Below are 14,618 nucleotides of genomic sequence, written 5' to 3' on the forward strand. Positions count from 1 at the left end.
TCCCCCCCCGCCCGGGTGTTTCCCCCGCTCCCGCCCCCCGTGACGTCACGTACAGAAAACCCAAGTAGTCGAGATCACAAAACGCGTGTTTATTTTCCGAAAATCAAAGGTTTTACCCCAAAACTCCTGAACCCGGCGCCCCCATCTCCCTCCCCAGCGATCCCCCCGGGAGGGGTCACCCCAAAATGCTCTGCTGGGACCGCACTTCGACCCCAGCAACACCCGAGACCTTCCTCCAACCCCCGGGACGGGATCTGGGGTCACAAACTCCCCCAGACCCTCCCCAAAACCAATCCCCACCGGGACGGGGGGGGGGCAGACCCCAAAACCCCCCCAAATCCTGACTCAGTCCCCATCTCACACCTGAACCAACCCCAAAACCAACCTGACACCCCTAACTCCTGCTCAACCCCCATCGCTCACCCGAACCACCCCCCCTCCCCCAGCACCGTTTTTTGGGGTGTCCCGGGGCCCCCCCGCAGCATTCGGGGGTGTCCCGGGGGTCCCCCCGCAGCATTTCGGGGTGTCCCGGGGTCCCCCCGCAGCATTCGGGGGTGTCCCGGGGGTCCCCCCGCAGCATTCGAGGGTGTCCCGGGGGTCCCCCCGCAGAATTCGGGGTGTCCCGGGGTCCCCCCGCAGCATTCGGGGTGTCCCGGGGGTCCCCCCGCAGAATTCGGGGGTGTCCCGGGGGTCCCCCCGCAGCATTCGAGGGTGTCCCGGGGGTCCCCCCGCAGAATTCGGGGGTGTCCCGGGGGTCCCCCCGCAGCATTCGGGGGTGTCCCGGGGCCCCCCGCCCCTCAGGGCCCCCCCGGCGGGGGCAGCTTGCCGGTGATCTTGTTGGTGCCCTCCAGCAGGGCGTTGTGGATGTCCTTGGCGGCCGCGATCTGCGCCTTGATCAGCGGCAGGTACTGCGTGTAGGGCAGCGCCTCCGCGCCGGGAGCCGCCTCGCCCTTGGGCGCCGCGGGCACCAGCGCCGGCGCGTGCTTGGCGCTGTCGAAGCTCTGCGACAGGCACTCGTGGGCCAGGCGCTGCGGGCGACACCGGGGGCACCGGCAATCAGCGGGGATTACCGGCAATCAGCGGGGATTACCGGGGGGTACCGGGAATTACCGGCAATCAGCGGGGATTACCGGGAGGTACCGGGAATTACCGGCAATCAGCGGGGATTACCGGGAACTACCGGGAATCAGCGGGGGGACACCGGGAATTAGCGGGAATCAGCGGGGGATACCGGGGGATAGCGGGAATCAGCGGGGGATACCGGGGGATAGAGGGAATCAGCGGGGGATACCGGGAATTACCGGGAATCAGCGGGGGATAGCGGGAATTAGCGGGAATCAGCGGGGGATACCGGGAATTAGCGGGAATCAGCGGGGGACACCGGGAATTACCGGGAATCAGCGGGGACACCGGGAATTACCGGGAATCAGCGGGGGGATACCGGGAATTAGCGGGAATCAGCGGGGGGATACCGGGAATTAGCGGGAATCAGCGGGGGATAGCGGGAATTAGCGGGAATCAGCGGGGGATACCGGGAATTAGCGGGAATCAGCGGGGGACACCGGGAATTAGCGGGAATCAGCGGGGGATACCGGGAATTAGCGGGAATCAGCGAGGGGATACCGGGAATTAGCGGGAATCAGCGGGGGATACCGGGAATTACCGGGAATCAGCGAGGGGATACCGGGAATTAGCGGGAATCAGCGGGGGATAGCGGGAATTAGCGGGAATCAGCGAGGGGATACCGGGGGATAGAGGGAATCAGCGGGGGATAGCGGGAATTACCGGGAATCAGCGGGGGATACCGGGAATTACCGGGAATCAGCGGGGGATAGCGGGAATTACCGGGAATCAGCGGGGGATAGCGGGAATTAGCGGGAATCAGCGGGGGATAGCGGGAATTAGCGGGAATCAGCGGGGGATACCGGGGGATAGAGGGAATCAGCGGGGGACACCGGGAATTAGCGGGAATCAGCGAGGGGATACCGGGAATTACCGGGAATCAGCGGGGGATAGCGGGAATTAGCGGGAATCAGCGGGGGATACCGGGGGATAGAGGGAATCAGCGGGGGATACCGGGAATTAGCGGGAATCAGCGGGGAGGTACCGGGAATTAGCGGGAATCAGCGGGGGACACCGGGAATTACCGGGAATCAGCGGGGGATAGCGGGAATTACCGGGAATCAGCGGGGGATAGCGGGAATTAGCGGGAATCAGCGGGGGATACCGGGAATTAGCGGGAATCAGCGGGGAGGTACCGGGAATTAGCGGGAATCAGCGGGGGATAGCGGGAATTAGCGGGAATCAGCGGGGATACCGGGAATTAGCGGGAATCAGCGGGGACACCGGGAATTAGCGGGAATCAGCGGGGATACCGGGAATTAGCGGGAATCAGCGAGGGGATACCGGGAATTAGCGGGAATCAGCGGGGGATACCGGGAATTAGCGGGAATCAGCGGGGGATACCGGGAATTAGCGGGAATCAGCGGGGGATACTGGGAATTAGTGGTGTGGTGTGGGGTCTCTCACCAGGCACAGCTCCAGCTGGTCACACAGGGCGTAGAACTCCTCCAGGCTCTTGTCAAAGCGCTGCAAGGCCCCGTCCGCGCTCTTCCTGCGGGAAACTGGTGAGACTGGGATGGACTGGGGGTACTGGGAGGCACTGGGAGAGACTGGGGGGCACTGGGGGGACACAGGGAGGGACTGGAATGGACTGGGGGGCACTGGGATGGAGTAGGGGGTTACTGGGATGTACTGGGGGTTACTGGGATGTACTGGGGGGCACTGGGACGGTCACTCACTGCCCGTTGTCGATGCTGGAGTTCTGCACCAGGTTCTGAGCTGCCACTTTCATCAGGGTCTGAGGGTCCCGGGGGTCAGGGGGAGGCGGAGGGGGACCCGCAGCCCCCCCAGAGCCCCCCCCGAGCTCCCCCGAGCCCCCCCAGAGCCCTCCCGAGCCCCCCCAGAGCTCCCCAGAGCCCCCCCCGAGCCCCCCCGAGCCCCCCCAGAGCCCTCCCGAGCCCCCCCAGAGCTCTCCAGAGCCCCCCCCGAGCCCCCCCCGAGCCCCCCAGAGCTTCCCAGAGCCCCCCCCGAGCTCCCCCAGAGCCCCCCCCGAGCCCCCCAGAGCCCCCCCGAGCCCCCCCCGAGCTCCCCTGAGCCCCCCCGAGCCCCCCCAGAGCCCTCCCGAGCCCCCCCCAGAGCTCCCCTGAGCCCCCCCGAGCCCCCCTGAGCCCTCCCGAGCCCCCCCAGAGCTCCCCAGAGCCCCCCCCCGAGCCCCCAGCCGCGGGAATCGAGAGACACCGGGACCCCCAAAGTGCCAGGGGACCCCCAAAGTGCCAGGGGACCCCACGGAATGGACACGGCCCCGTGAGAAAACCCCGCCCCCTCCAGTCCCCAGACCCCGCCCCTTAACAGCCCCAAACCCCGTCCTTTACTGGGTAAACCCCGCCCCTTACCGGAGAAACCCCGCCCCTTACCGGCCCCAAACCCCGCCCCCTCCAGTCCCCAAACCCCGCCCTTTACCGGAGAAACCTCGCCCCTTACCGGCCCCAAACCCCGCCCCCTCCAGTCCCCAAACCCCGCCCTTTACCGGAGAAACCCCGCCCCTTACCGGCCCCAAACCCCGCCCTTTACCGGAGAAACCCCGCCCCTTACCGGCACCAAGCCCCGCCCTTTACCGGGGAAGCCCCGCCCCGCCTCCTTTGGCCCCGCCCCCTTTGGCCATGCCCCTTTGGCCCCGCCCACCTGCAGGCTCTCCTTCAGCTGCGGCAGAAGGAGCCGGAAGCGCTGCACGGGATCAAAATCCTGCGCCTGCGTCGCCGCCGCCTGCGCGGGCAGCGCGGGGCCCTGCGCGGCTCCGGGGGGCGGCCCCGGTCCCGGTCCGGGCCCCGCCGCCGGTCCCGGCCCCGCCGCCGCTGAGGGCGGCCCCTGAGGCGGCCCGGCCTGAGGCGGCGGCGGCGCCGCCATGTTGTCCCCGGGTTCCGGCGCGCGGAAGTGACGTCAGCAGAAGGCGACGCGCCGAGCCCGGAGTAGCCGTCGGCCATGGCGCCCACCATCCAAACGCAAGCGCAGCGCGATGAGCCGGGGCACCGGTAACGGCCGTGACGTCACCGCCGTGACGTCGCCATGCCGAGGGGGGGAGCCGCCCGCGGTGGTGGGGGGGTGTGGGATTCCCCCGTGACGTCACCCTCGCGGCGGGAGACAGATAACGGGGTCTCCCCGTGACGTCACGGAGGCGTTCGGGGGTCCCTAGTGACGTCATGACGCGCCCCCCCCCCTCCCCGCAGGCCGAGTTCGCACCGGACACTCCCGGAGAGGTGAGGCTGGGGAAGGGGGGGTTTGGGGGGGCCCCGCGCCGGTTCTGGGGTGAATGGCGGGGGTTGGGGTCCCCGAGCCCGGTTTGGGGACCCCCGGGGTTTGGGGACCCCCGGAGTTTGGGGACCCCAACCCTGTTTTGGGGAGCTCTGACCCCATTTTGGGGCCCCTGACCCCATTTTGGGGAGCCCTGACCCGTTTTTGGGGCCCCTGACCCCATTTTGGGGAGCCCTGACCCATTTTTGGGGCCCCCTGACCCGTTTTGGGGCCCCTGACCCGTTTTTGGGTCCCCTGACCCGTTTTTGGGGCCTCTGACCCGTTTTTGGGGAGCCCTGACCCGTTTTTGGGGCCCCTTTCCCTCCTCGCCGCAGGTCCGGGGTCGTTTGCCGGGTCAAGTTCTGCAACAGCCTCCCGGACATCCCCTTCGACCCCAAGTTCATCACGTACCCCTTCGACCAGAGCAGGTCTGGGGACCCCCAGCGCGGAATTCGGGGGGGTCCCGACCCCCTGAGGGTTCCAGGGAGGTGTTGGGGCTGGTTTTGGGGTGTTGTGGGCTGATTTTAGGGTGTCCCAGGGCGGTTTTGGGGTCTTTTGTGCTGATTTTGGGGTGTTTGGGGGCGGTTTGGGCAGGTTTGTGCTGATTTTGGGGTGTTCTGTGCGGATTTTGGGGTGTTTTGGGGCGGTTTGGGCAGGTTTGTGCTGATTTTGGGGTGTTTTTTGCTGATTTTGGGGTGTTTTGGGGCAGTTTGGGCAGGTCTGTGCTGATTTTGGGGTGTTTTGGGGGCGGTTTGGGCAGGTTTGTGCTGATTTTGGGGTGTTTTTTGCTGATTTTGGGGTGTTTTGGGGCGGTTTGGGCAGGTTTGTGCTGATTTTGGGGTGTTTGGGGGCGGTTTGGGCAGGTTTGTGCTGATTTTGGGGTGTTTTTTGCTGATTTTGGGGTGTTTTGGGGCAGTTTGGGCAGGTTTGTGCTGATTTTGGGGTGTTTTGGGGCGGTTTGGGCAGGTTTGTGCTGATTTTGGGGTGTTTGGGGGCAGTTTGGGCAGGTTTGTGCTGATTTTGGGGTGTTTTTTGCTGATTTTGGGGTGTTTGGGGGCGGTTTGGGCAGGTTTATGCTGATTTTGGGGTGTTTTTTGCTGATTTTGGGGTGTTTTGGGGCGGTTTGGGCAGGTTTGTGCTGATTTTGGGGTGTTTGGGGGCGGTTTGGGCAGGTTTGTGCTGATTTTGGGGTGTTTTTTGCTGATTTTGGGGTGTTTGGGGGCGGTTTGGGCAGGTTTGTGCTGATTTTGGGGTGTTTGGGGGCGGTTTGGGCAGGTTTGTGCTGATTTTGGGGTGTTTGGGGGCGGTTTGGGCAGGTTTGTGCTGATTTTGGGGTGTTTGGGGGCGGTTTGGGCAGGTTTGTGCTGATTTTGGGGTGTTTGGGGGCGGTTTGGGCAGGTTTGTGCTGATTTTGGGGTGTTTTTTGCTGATTTTGGGGTGTTTGGGGGCGGTTTGGGCAGGTTTGTGCTGATTTTGGGGTGTTTTTTGCTGATTTTGGGGTGTTTGGGGGCGGTTTGGGCAGGTTTGTGCTGATTTTGGGGTGTTTGGGGGCGGTTTGGGCAGGTTTGTGCTGATTTTGGGGTGTTTTTTGCTGATTTTGGGGTGTTTGGGGGCGGTTTGGGCAGGTTTGTGCTGATTTTGGGGTGTTCTGTGCTGATTTTGGGGTGTTTGGGGGCGGTTTGGGCAGGTTTGTGCTGATTTTGGGGTGTTCTGTGCTGATTTTGGGGTGTTTGGGGGCGGTTTGGGCAGGTTTGTGCTGATTTTGGGGTGTTTGGGGGCGGTTCGGGCAGGTTTGTGCTGATTTTGGGGTGTTTGGGGGCGGTTCGGGCAGGTTTGTGCTGATTTTGGGGTGTTTGGGGGCGGTTTGGGCAGGTTTGTGCTGATTTTGGGGTGTTTGGGGGCGGTTTGGGCAGGTTTGTGCTGATTTTGGGGTGTTTGGGGGCGGTTCGGGCAGGTTTGTGCAGTACAAGGCGACGTCGCTGGAGAAGCAGCACAAGCACGATCTGCTGACGGAGCCGGACCTGGGCGTCACCATCGACCTCATCAACCCCGACACGTACCGCATCGACCCCGGGGGTGTGTGCGGAACCTGACCCCAAATCACCCAGAAATCACCCCGAAATCACCCCGAAACTGACCCAAAATCACCCCGAAATCACCCCGAAATCACCCTGAAATCACCCTGAAATCACCCTGAAACTGACCCAAAATCACCCTGAAATCACCCTGGAATCACTCCAAAATCACTCTGAAATCACTCCAAAATCACTCTGAAATCACTACAAAATCACCCTGAAAGTGACCCCAAATCACTCTGAAATCACCTTGAAATCACCCAAAATCACACTGAAATCACCCCAAAAACTGCCCCTGAACTGAGCCTGAACTGACCCCAAATCTCCCTGAAATCACCCTGAAAACCACCCGGAAACTGACCCCAAAATCACCCCAAAATCACCCAGAAACTGAGCCTTAACTGACCCCAAAATCACCCTGAAATCACCCCAAAAACTGCCCCAGAACTGACTCCAAATCACCCTGAAATCACCCAAACCTGCCCCTGAAATCTCCCCAAAATCACCCAGAAATCGCCCTCAAATCACCCAGAAACAGACCCAAAATCGCCCCAAATCGCCCCAAATCGCCCCAAATCGCCCCTCCCCCGAATCCCCCCAGCTCCGGTTGTTCCCGGGGGTTTCAGTTTTGGGGTTCCCGAGCTCTGGGGCTGCCCCAACCCAGCCCCGACCCCCCAAACCCCACAGGGACCCCCCCAAAAACCCCCCAAACCCCACAGGGACCCCCCAAAAACCCCCCAAACCCCACAGGGACCCCAAAACCACAACCCTGACCCCCCAAACCCCACAGGGACCCCCAAACCCCACAGGGACCCCAAACCCCACCGGGACCCCTCAAACCCCACAGGGACCCCAAAAATCCCCGATTTGGGTGAATTCCCGGATTTTGGGGTGAATCCCTGATTTCCGGTGCATTCCCGTTTTTGGGGTGTATCCCCGTTTTTGGGGTGTATCCCCGATTTTGGGGTGTATCCCCGATTTTGGGGTGCATCCCCGTTTTTGGGGTGTATCCCCGTTTTTGGGGTGTATCCCCGATTTTGGGGTGTAAATCCCCGTTTTTGGGGTGCATTCCCGTTTTCGGGGTGCATTCCTGTTTTCGGGGTGTATCCCCGTTTTTGGGGTGTATCCCCATTTTTGGGGTGCATTCCTGTTTTTGGGGTGAATTCCTGTTTTCGGGGTGTATCCCCGTTTTTGGGGTGTATCCCCATTTTTGGGGTGCATTCCCGTTTTTGGGGTGAATTCCTGTTTTTGGGGTGTATCCCCGATTTTGGGGTGCATTCCCGTTTTTGGGGTGCCTCCCCGATTTTGGGGTGCATTCCCGTTTTTGGGGTGTATCCCCGATTCTGGGGTGTATCCCCGATTTTGGGGTGCATTCCCGTTTCTGGGGTGCCTCCCCGTTTTTGGGGTGTATCCCCGATTTTGGGGTGCCTCCCCGATTTTGGGGTGCATTCCCATTTTTGGGGTGCCTCCCCGATTTTGGGGTGCATTCCCGTTTTTGGGGTGTATCCCCGATTTTGGGGTGCATTCCCGTTTTTGGGGTGCCTCCCCGATTTTGGGGTGCATTCCCGTTTTTGGGGTGCCTCCCCGATTTTGGGGTGCCTCCCCGATTTTGGGGTGCCTCCCCGATTTTGGGGTGACTCCCCGGTGCGTTCCCGCAGTGCTGCTGGACCCCGCGGATGAGAAGCTGCTGGAGGAGGAGATCCAGGCCCCCACCAGCTCCAAGAGGTGAGACCCCAAATCTGCCCTGGGGGGAGCCCAAAATCTGCCCTGGGGGGTCCCCAAAATCCAAATCCCTCCTGGGGGGGTCCCCGAACCCCAAAAACTGCACTGGGGGGGTCCCCAAACCCCCCCAATCCCCCCTGGGGGTCCCCAAATCCCACCCGGAGCTCTCCCAATCCACCCTGGTAACCCCAAATCCCCCCCAAACCCCAGATCCCCCCTGGGTCCCCCCAAATCTCTCAATTCCCCCCTGGGTGTCCCCAAATCCCCCCTAGGGGTCCCCAAATCCCCCAAACCCCCAATGCCCCCAATCCCGGGGTTCCCCCCAATCCCCCCTGGGTGTCCCCAAATCCCCCTGATCCCCCCTGGGTCCCCCCCAATCCCCCCTAGGGGTCCCCAAATCCCCCCTGGGTGTCCCCAAATCTTCCCTGGGTCCCCCCAATCCCCCCTGGGGGTCCCCAAACCCCCCCAATCCCTCAATCCCCTCTGAGGGGGTCCCCCAAATCCCCCCTGGGTGCCCCAAATCCCCCCTAGGGGTCCCCAAATCCCCCCTAGGGGTCCCCAAATCCCTCAAACCCCAAATCCCCCCAGTCCTGGGGTTCCCCCCAATCCCCCCTGGGTGTCCCAAATCCCTCTTGGGTGTCCCCAAATCCCCCCAATCCCCCCCGGGTCCCCCCAATCCCCCGGGTCCCCCCAATCCCTCCCTGTCCCCCCAATCCCTGGGTCCCCCCAATCCCCCGGGTCCCCCCAATCCCCCCCTGTCCCCCCAATCCCTGGGTCCCCCCAATCCCCTGGGTCCCCCCAATCCCCCCCCTGTCCCCCCAATCCCCCGGGTCCCCCCAATCCCCCAGTTCCCCCCGATCCCTGGGTCCCCCCAATCCCCTGGGTCCCCCCAATCCCCTGGGTCCCCCCAATCCCCCCCGGGTCCCCCCAATCCCCTGGGTCCCCCCAATCCCCCCGGGTCCCCCCAATCCCCTGGGTCCCCCCAGTCCCCCCGTGTCCCCCCAATCCCCCCGTGTCCCCCAATCCCCTGGGTCCCCCCAATCCCCTGGGTCCCCCCAATCCCCCCCGGGTCCCCCCAATCCCCTGGGTCCCCCCAGTCCCCCCGTGTCCCCCCAATCCCCCCGTGTCCCCCAATCCCCCGGGTCCCCCCAATCCCCCAGTTCCCCCCGATCCCTGGGTCCCCCCCAATCCCCCCCGGGTCCCCCCAATCCCCGGGTCCCCCCAGTCCCCTGGGTCCCCCCAATCCCCCCCTGTCCCCCCAATCCCCCAGGTCCCCCCAATCCCCCAGGTCCCCCCAATCCCCTGGGTCCCCCCAATCCCCCCCTGTCCCCCCAATCCCTGGGTCCCCCCAATCCCCCCCGGGTCCCCCCAATCCCCCAGGTCCCCCCAATCCCCCCCGGGTCCCCCCAATCCCCCCCGGGTCCCCCCAATCCCTGGGTCCCCCCAATCCCCTGGGTCCCCCCAATCCCCGTGTCCCCCCAATCCCCCCCTGTCCCCCCAATCCCTGGGTCCCCCCAATCCCCCCCGGGTCCCCCCAATCCCTGGGTCCCCCCAATCCCCTGGGTCCCCCCAATCCCCGTGTCCCCCCAATCCCGATGGCGTGTCCCCCCAATCCCCGTGTCCCCCCAATCCCTATGTCCCCCCAATCCCCGTGTCCCCCCAATCCCTGGGTCCCCCCAATCCCCGTGTCCCCCCAATCCCCCATGTCCCCCCAATCCCCCTGTCCCCCCAATCCCCGTGTCCCCCCAATCCCCGTGTCCCCCAATGGCGATGGCGTGTCCCCCCAATCCCCGTGTCCCCCAATGGCGATGGCGTGTCCCCCCAATCCCCCCCGTCCCCCCGATCCCGATGGCGTGTCCCCAGGTCCCAGCAGCACGCCAAGGTGGTGCCGTGGATGCGCAAGACCGAGTACATCTCCACCGAGTTCAACCGCTACGGCGTGAGCAACGAGAAACCCGAGGTCAAGTCAGTGACAGCCGGGCCACGGCGGGGTGGGGGGATTGGGGGGGATTGGGGGATTTGGGGGGATTTGGGGGGATTTTGGGTGATTTTGGGGTGATTTTTGGGGGATTTTTGGGGGATTTGGGGGATTTTTGGGTGATTTTTGGGTAATTTTTGTGGATTTTGGGTGATTTTGGAGGATTTTTGGATGATTTTGGGTGATTTTTGGGGGATTTTGGGGTGGATTTGGATGATTTTTGGGTGATTTTTGGGGGATTTGGGGGATTTTTGGGTGGATTTGGGGTATTTGGGGGAATTTGGGGAATTTTGGATTATTTTGGGGGGATTTTTGGGTAATTTTGGGGTATTTTTGGGTGATTTTGGGGGGTTTTGTGTGATTTTTGGCTGATTTTGGGGAATTTTCAGCGATTTTGGGGTGATTTTGAGGTGATTTTGGGGCATTTTGGGTGAATTTTGGGGGGATTTGGGGGGATTTTGGGTGGACTTGGGATTTGAGGGGATTTTGCGGGGGGTTTTGGGGGATTTTGAGGTGATTTGGGTGGATTTTGGGGGATTTTGGGGGGATTTTTAAATGATTTGGGGTGATTTTGGGGAGATTTTGGAGTGATTTAGAATAATTTTGGGGGGATTTGGGGAATTTTGAGGTGAATTTGGATGATTTTTGGGGGATTGTGGGGTGATTTTGGGTTATTTTGAGGTGGGTTCTGGGGTGATTTTGGGCTGATTTTGGCTGATTTTGGGTGTTTTTGAGGTGATTTTGGGGCAGTTCTGGGGCAGCTTCTGGGTGATTTTGGCTGATTTGGGTTGATTTTGGGGTGATTTTGGCTGATTTGGGGTGGTTTTGGGCTGATTTTTGGTGTTTTGGGGTGGTTTTGGGGTGATTTTGGCTGATTTTGGGTGTTTTTGGGCTGATTCTGTCTGATTCTGGGGTGTTTTTGGGCTGATTTTTGGTGTTTTGGGCTGATTTTTGGTGTTTTTGGGTGATTTTGGCTGATTCTGGGTGTTTTTGGGCTGATTTTGTCGGATTCGGGGTGTTTCTGGGTGACCTGTCAGGATCGGGGTGTCGGTGAAGCAGCAGTTCACGGAGGAGGAGATCTACAAGGACAGGGACAGTCAGATCGCGGCCATCGAGAAAACCTTCGAGGACGCCCAGAAAGCGGTCGGGCTTTGGGCTTTGGGGGGATTTGGGGGGATTTTGGGGGGATTTGGGGGGATTTTGGGGTATTTTGCGGGGATTTGAGGGATTTTGGGGGGATTTTGGGGGGATTTGGGGAATTTTGGGGGGATTTTGGGGGATTTTTGTGTGGATTTGAGGGATTTTGGGGGATTTTGGGGAATTTTGGGGGGATTTTGGGTGGATTTTGGGGGGATTTGGGGGAATATTGGGAGGATTTTGGGGGATTTGGGGGGATTTTTGGAGGATTTTGGGGGGATTTTGGGGTTTATGAGGTGTTTTGGGATTTTTGAGGGGTTTTGGGGATTTTGAGGGTTTTGGGATTTAGAGGGGTTTTGGGGGGTTTTGGGGATTTTGAGGTGTTTGAGGGGTTTTGGGGGATTTTGGGGATTTTGAGGGATTTTGGGGACTTTAGAGGCGTTTCTGGGGTGTTTTTTTGTGGTTTTTGGGTGATTTTTGGGGTTTTTTGGGGAGGGATTTGGGTGTTTCTGGGGGGTGATTTTGGGGCTGTTGTGCGTGACTTTGCAGGTGTTTTTGGGGTGAGTTTGGGGGATTTTGGAGCTGTTTCTGGGCAGTCCAGGGGGGTCCTGGCGGGGTTCTGAGCCCCCTTTTTCCCCCCAGATTACGCAGCACTACAGCAAACCCCGCGTCACCCCCCTGGAGGTGATGCCCGTGTTCCCCGACTTCAAGGTGGGTTTGGGGACCCCCAATCCACCTTTTCCACACTAAAATCTCAATTTCCCCCCCAAAATCCAACATTTCCTCCCAAAATCCAACATTTCCTCCCAAAATCCAACATTTCCTCCCAAAATCCAACATTTCCTCCCAAAATCCAACATTTCCCCCCCAAAATCCAACATTTCCTCCCAAAATCCAACATTTCCTCCCAAAATCCAACATTTCCCCCCAAAATCCAACATTTCCCCCCCAAAATCCAACATTTCCCCCCAAAATCCAACATTTCCCCCCCAAAATCCAACATTTCCTCCCAAAATCCAACATTTCCTCCCAAAATCCAACATTTCCTCCCAAAATCCATCATTTCCTCCCCAAAATCCGATTTTCCCCTCGAAACTCCCATTTCTCCCCTCCCCAAATCCCCATTTTTCCACCCCTCAATTTTTTCCCCACTTCCATTTTCCCTCCCTCGTCCTCTTCACACACCCAAAACCCCATTTTTTTCTTCATTTTTCCCCAATTTTCTCCTCATTTTCCCTCTTTTTTTTCTCATTTTTCCTCATTTTTTCCCCATTTCCCCCATTTTTCTCCTTTTTTTTTTTACTTTTTCCCTGTTTTTTCACCATTTTTCCTCATTTTTTCCCTCATTTTTCCCCATTTTTTCCCTCATTTCCCCCCATTTTTTCCCTCATGTTTTCCCATTTTTTCCTAATTTTTGCACAATTTATTTCTTATTTTTCCTCAATTTTTCTTCATTTTCTTCTACTTTTTTCCTCATTTTTTACCCATTTTTCCTCACTTTCCCCCCCTTTTTTTCCTCATTTTCCCTATTTTTTTCTTCCTTATTCCCCATTTTTTCCCATTATTTTCCATTTTTACCCCATTTTACCTCATTTTTCCCCCATTTTTTCTCATTTTTCCCTATTTTTCCTCACTTTTTTCCTCACTTTTCCTCCATTTTTCCTTATTTTTCCCCACTTTTTTCCTCATTTTTCACTGTTTTCCCCCATTTTCCCCATTTTTCCCCAATTTTCCCCCATTTTTCCTAATTTTTCCCAATTTCTTTTTCATTTTTCCCCATTTTACCCCATTTTTCCCCATTTTTCCGTGCTTTGCCTTATTTTCCCTGTTTTTTCCCCATTTTTCCTTGTTTTTCCCTCATTTTTCCCCATTTTTGCCTCATTTTTTCTGTTTTTTTCATTTTCCCCCATTTTTTTCTTCATTTTATCTCCATTTTTTCTCACTTTTCCCCACTTTTTTCCTCATTTTTGCCTTTATTTTTTCTCATTTTTTCCCGTTTTTTCCCCACTTTTTTTCCTGTTTTTTTTCTCTAATTTTTCCTCATTTTTCCTCATTTGTTTCTCAGTTTTCCCCATTTTTGCCTCATTTTTTCTGTTTTTTTCATTTTCCCCCATTTTTCCTTACTTTTCCCCACTTTTTTCCTCATTTTTCCCCATTTTTCCCCATTTTCCCCATTTTCCCGTTTTTCCCCATTTTTCCCCGTTTTTCCCCATTTTTCCCATTTTCCTCATTTCCCCATTTCCCCTCATTTCCCCATTTTCCCCATTTCCCCTCATTTCCCCATTTTCCCATTTTTCCCCAATTTTCACCTCATTTCCCCATTTCCCAATTTCCCCATTTTTCCCCCATTTTCCCCATTTTTCCCCGTTTTTCCCCATTTTTCCCATTTTCCTCATTTCCCCATTTTCCCGTTTTTCCCCAATTTTCCACTCATTTCCCCATTTTCCCCATTTTTCCCCCATTTTCCCCATTTCCCCTCATTTCCCCATTTCCCCATTTTCCCCCCATTTCCCCTCATTTCCCCATTTCCCCATTTCCCCATTTTCCCTTCATTTCCCCATTTTCCCCTCATTTCCCCATTTCCCCATTTCCCCATTTCCCCATTTCCCCATTTCCTCATTTCCCCATTTCCCCATTTTCCCCTCATTTTCCCATTTTCCCCCCATTTCCCCTCATTTCCCCATTTCCCCATTTCCTCATTTCCCCATTTCCCCATTTTCCCCTCATTTTCCCATTTTCCCCCCATTTCCCCATTTCCCCGTTTTCCCCTCATTTCCCCATTTCCCCGTTTTCCCCTCATTTCCCCATTTTCCCCTCATTTCCACATTTCCCCATTTCCCCATTTCCCCGTTTTCCCCTCATTTCCCCATTTTCCCCCCGTTTCCCCATTTCCCCATTTCCCCATTTCCCCTCACTTCCACATTTCCCCATTTCCCCATTTCCCCTCATTTCCCCATTTTCCCATTTTCCCCATTTCCCCTCATTTCCCCATTTCCCCATTTTCCCCTCATTTCCACATTTCCCCATTTCCCCATTTCCCCGTTTTCCCCTCATTTCCCCATTTTCCCCCCATTTCCCCATTTCCCCTTTTCCCCCCATTTCCCCATTTCCCCATTTTCCCCTCATTTCCCCATTTCCCCGTTTTCCCCTCATTTCCCCATTTTCCCCCCGTTTCCCCATTTCCCCATTTCCCCATTTTCCCCTCATTTCCCCATTTTCCCATTTCCCCATTTTCCCCATTTCCCCTCATTTCCCCATTTCCCCATTTCCCCATTTCCTCATTTTCCCCTCATTTCCCCATTTCCCCATTTCCCCATTTCCCCTCATTTCCCCATTTCCCATTTTCCCCTCATTTC

General features: G+C 57.9%; 2 protein-coding genes across 2 annotated transcripts in view; one reads left to right on the plus strand and one right to left on the minus strand.

The window, feature by feature from the left end:
* Positions 1-68: 68 nt before the first annotated feature.
* On the minus strand, positions 69-3,966 carry MED29 (mediator complex subunit 29). Its single transcript, XM_086871984.1, has 4 exons — positions 3,745-3,966; positions 2,802-2,860; positions 2,530-2,614; positions 69-1,028 (listed from the first exon to the last, which is right to left on the minus strand). Exons 1-4 carry the CDS (start codon positions 3,964-3,966, stop codon positions 798-800), a joined length of 597 nt encoding a protein of 198 aa, XP_086728110.1. The 3' UTR covers positions 69-797.
* Positions 3,954-14,618, plus strand: part of PAF1 (PAF1 component of Paf1/RNA polymerase II complex) — a 15,589-nt gene continuing 4,924 nt past the window's right edge. Inside the window, exons 1-8 of the mRNA XM_086871974.1 lie at positions 3,954-4,091; positions 4,287-4,316; positions 4,686-4,778; positions 6,305-6,426; positions 8,084-8,150; positions 10,011-10,112; positions 11,163-11,268; positions 11,905-11,973. Of these exons, the coding sequence (XP_086728100.1) occupies positions 4,042-4,091; positions 4,287-4,316; positions 4,686-4,778; positions 6,305-6,426; positions 8,084-8,150; positions 10,011-10,112; positions 11,163-11,268; positions 11,905-11,973 (639 nt within the window). The 5' untranslated portion in view covers positions 3,954-4,041. The remainder of the gene's footprint in view (positions 4,092-4,286; positions 4,317-4,685; positions 4,779-6,304; positions 6,427-8,083; positions 8,151-10,010; positions 10,113-11,162; positions 11,269-11,904; positions 11,974-14,618) is intronic.

Source organism: Cyanistes caeruleus, chromosome 38 (assembly GCF_971803275.1).
Source record: "Cyanistes caeruleus chromosome 38, bCyaCae1.hap1.1, whole genome shotgun sequence".
In the NCBI taxonomy this organism is placed as follows: Eukaryota; Metazoa; Chordata; class Aves; order Passeriformes; family Paridae; genus Cyanistes; species Cyanistes caeruleus.

What these genes read in the sequence shown, in the direction of transcription:
- MED29 (XM_086871984.1), bottom strand. Translation starts at nt 3,966, where the DNA reads ATGGCGGCGCCGCCGCCGCCTCAGGCCGGGCCGCCTCAGGGGCCGCCC. An exon ending in TCCAGCATCGACAACGGGCA is followed by an intron (nt 2,615 to 2,801) that starts GTGAGTGACCGT and finishes AGTTTCCCGCAG; the next exon opens with GAAGAGCGCGGACGGGGCCT. An exon ending in ACCAGCTGGAGCTGTGCCTG is followed by an intron (nt 1,029 to 2,529) that starts GTGAGAGACCCC and finishes TGTCGCCCGCAG; the next exon opens with CGCCTGGCCCACGAGTGCCT.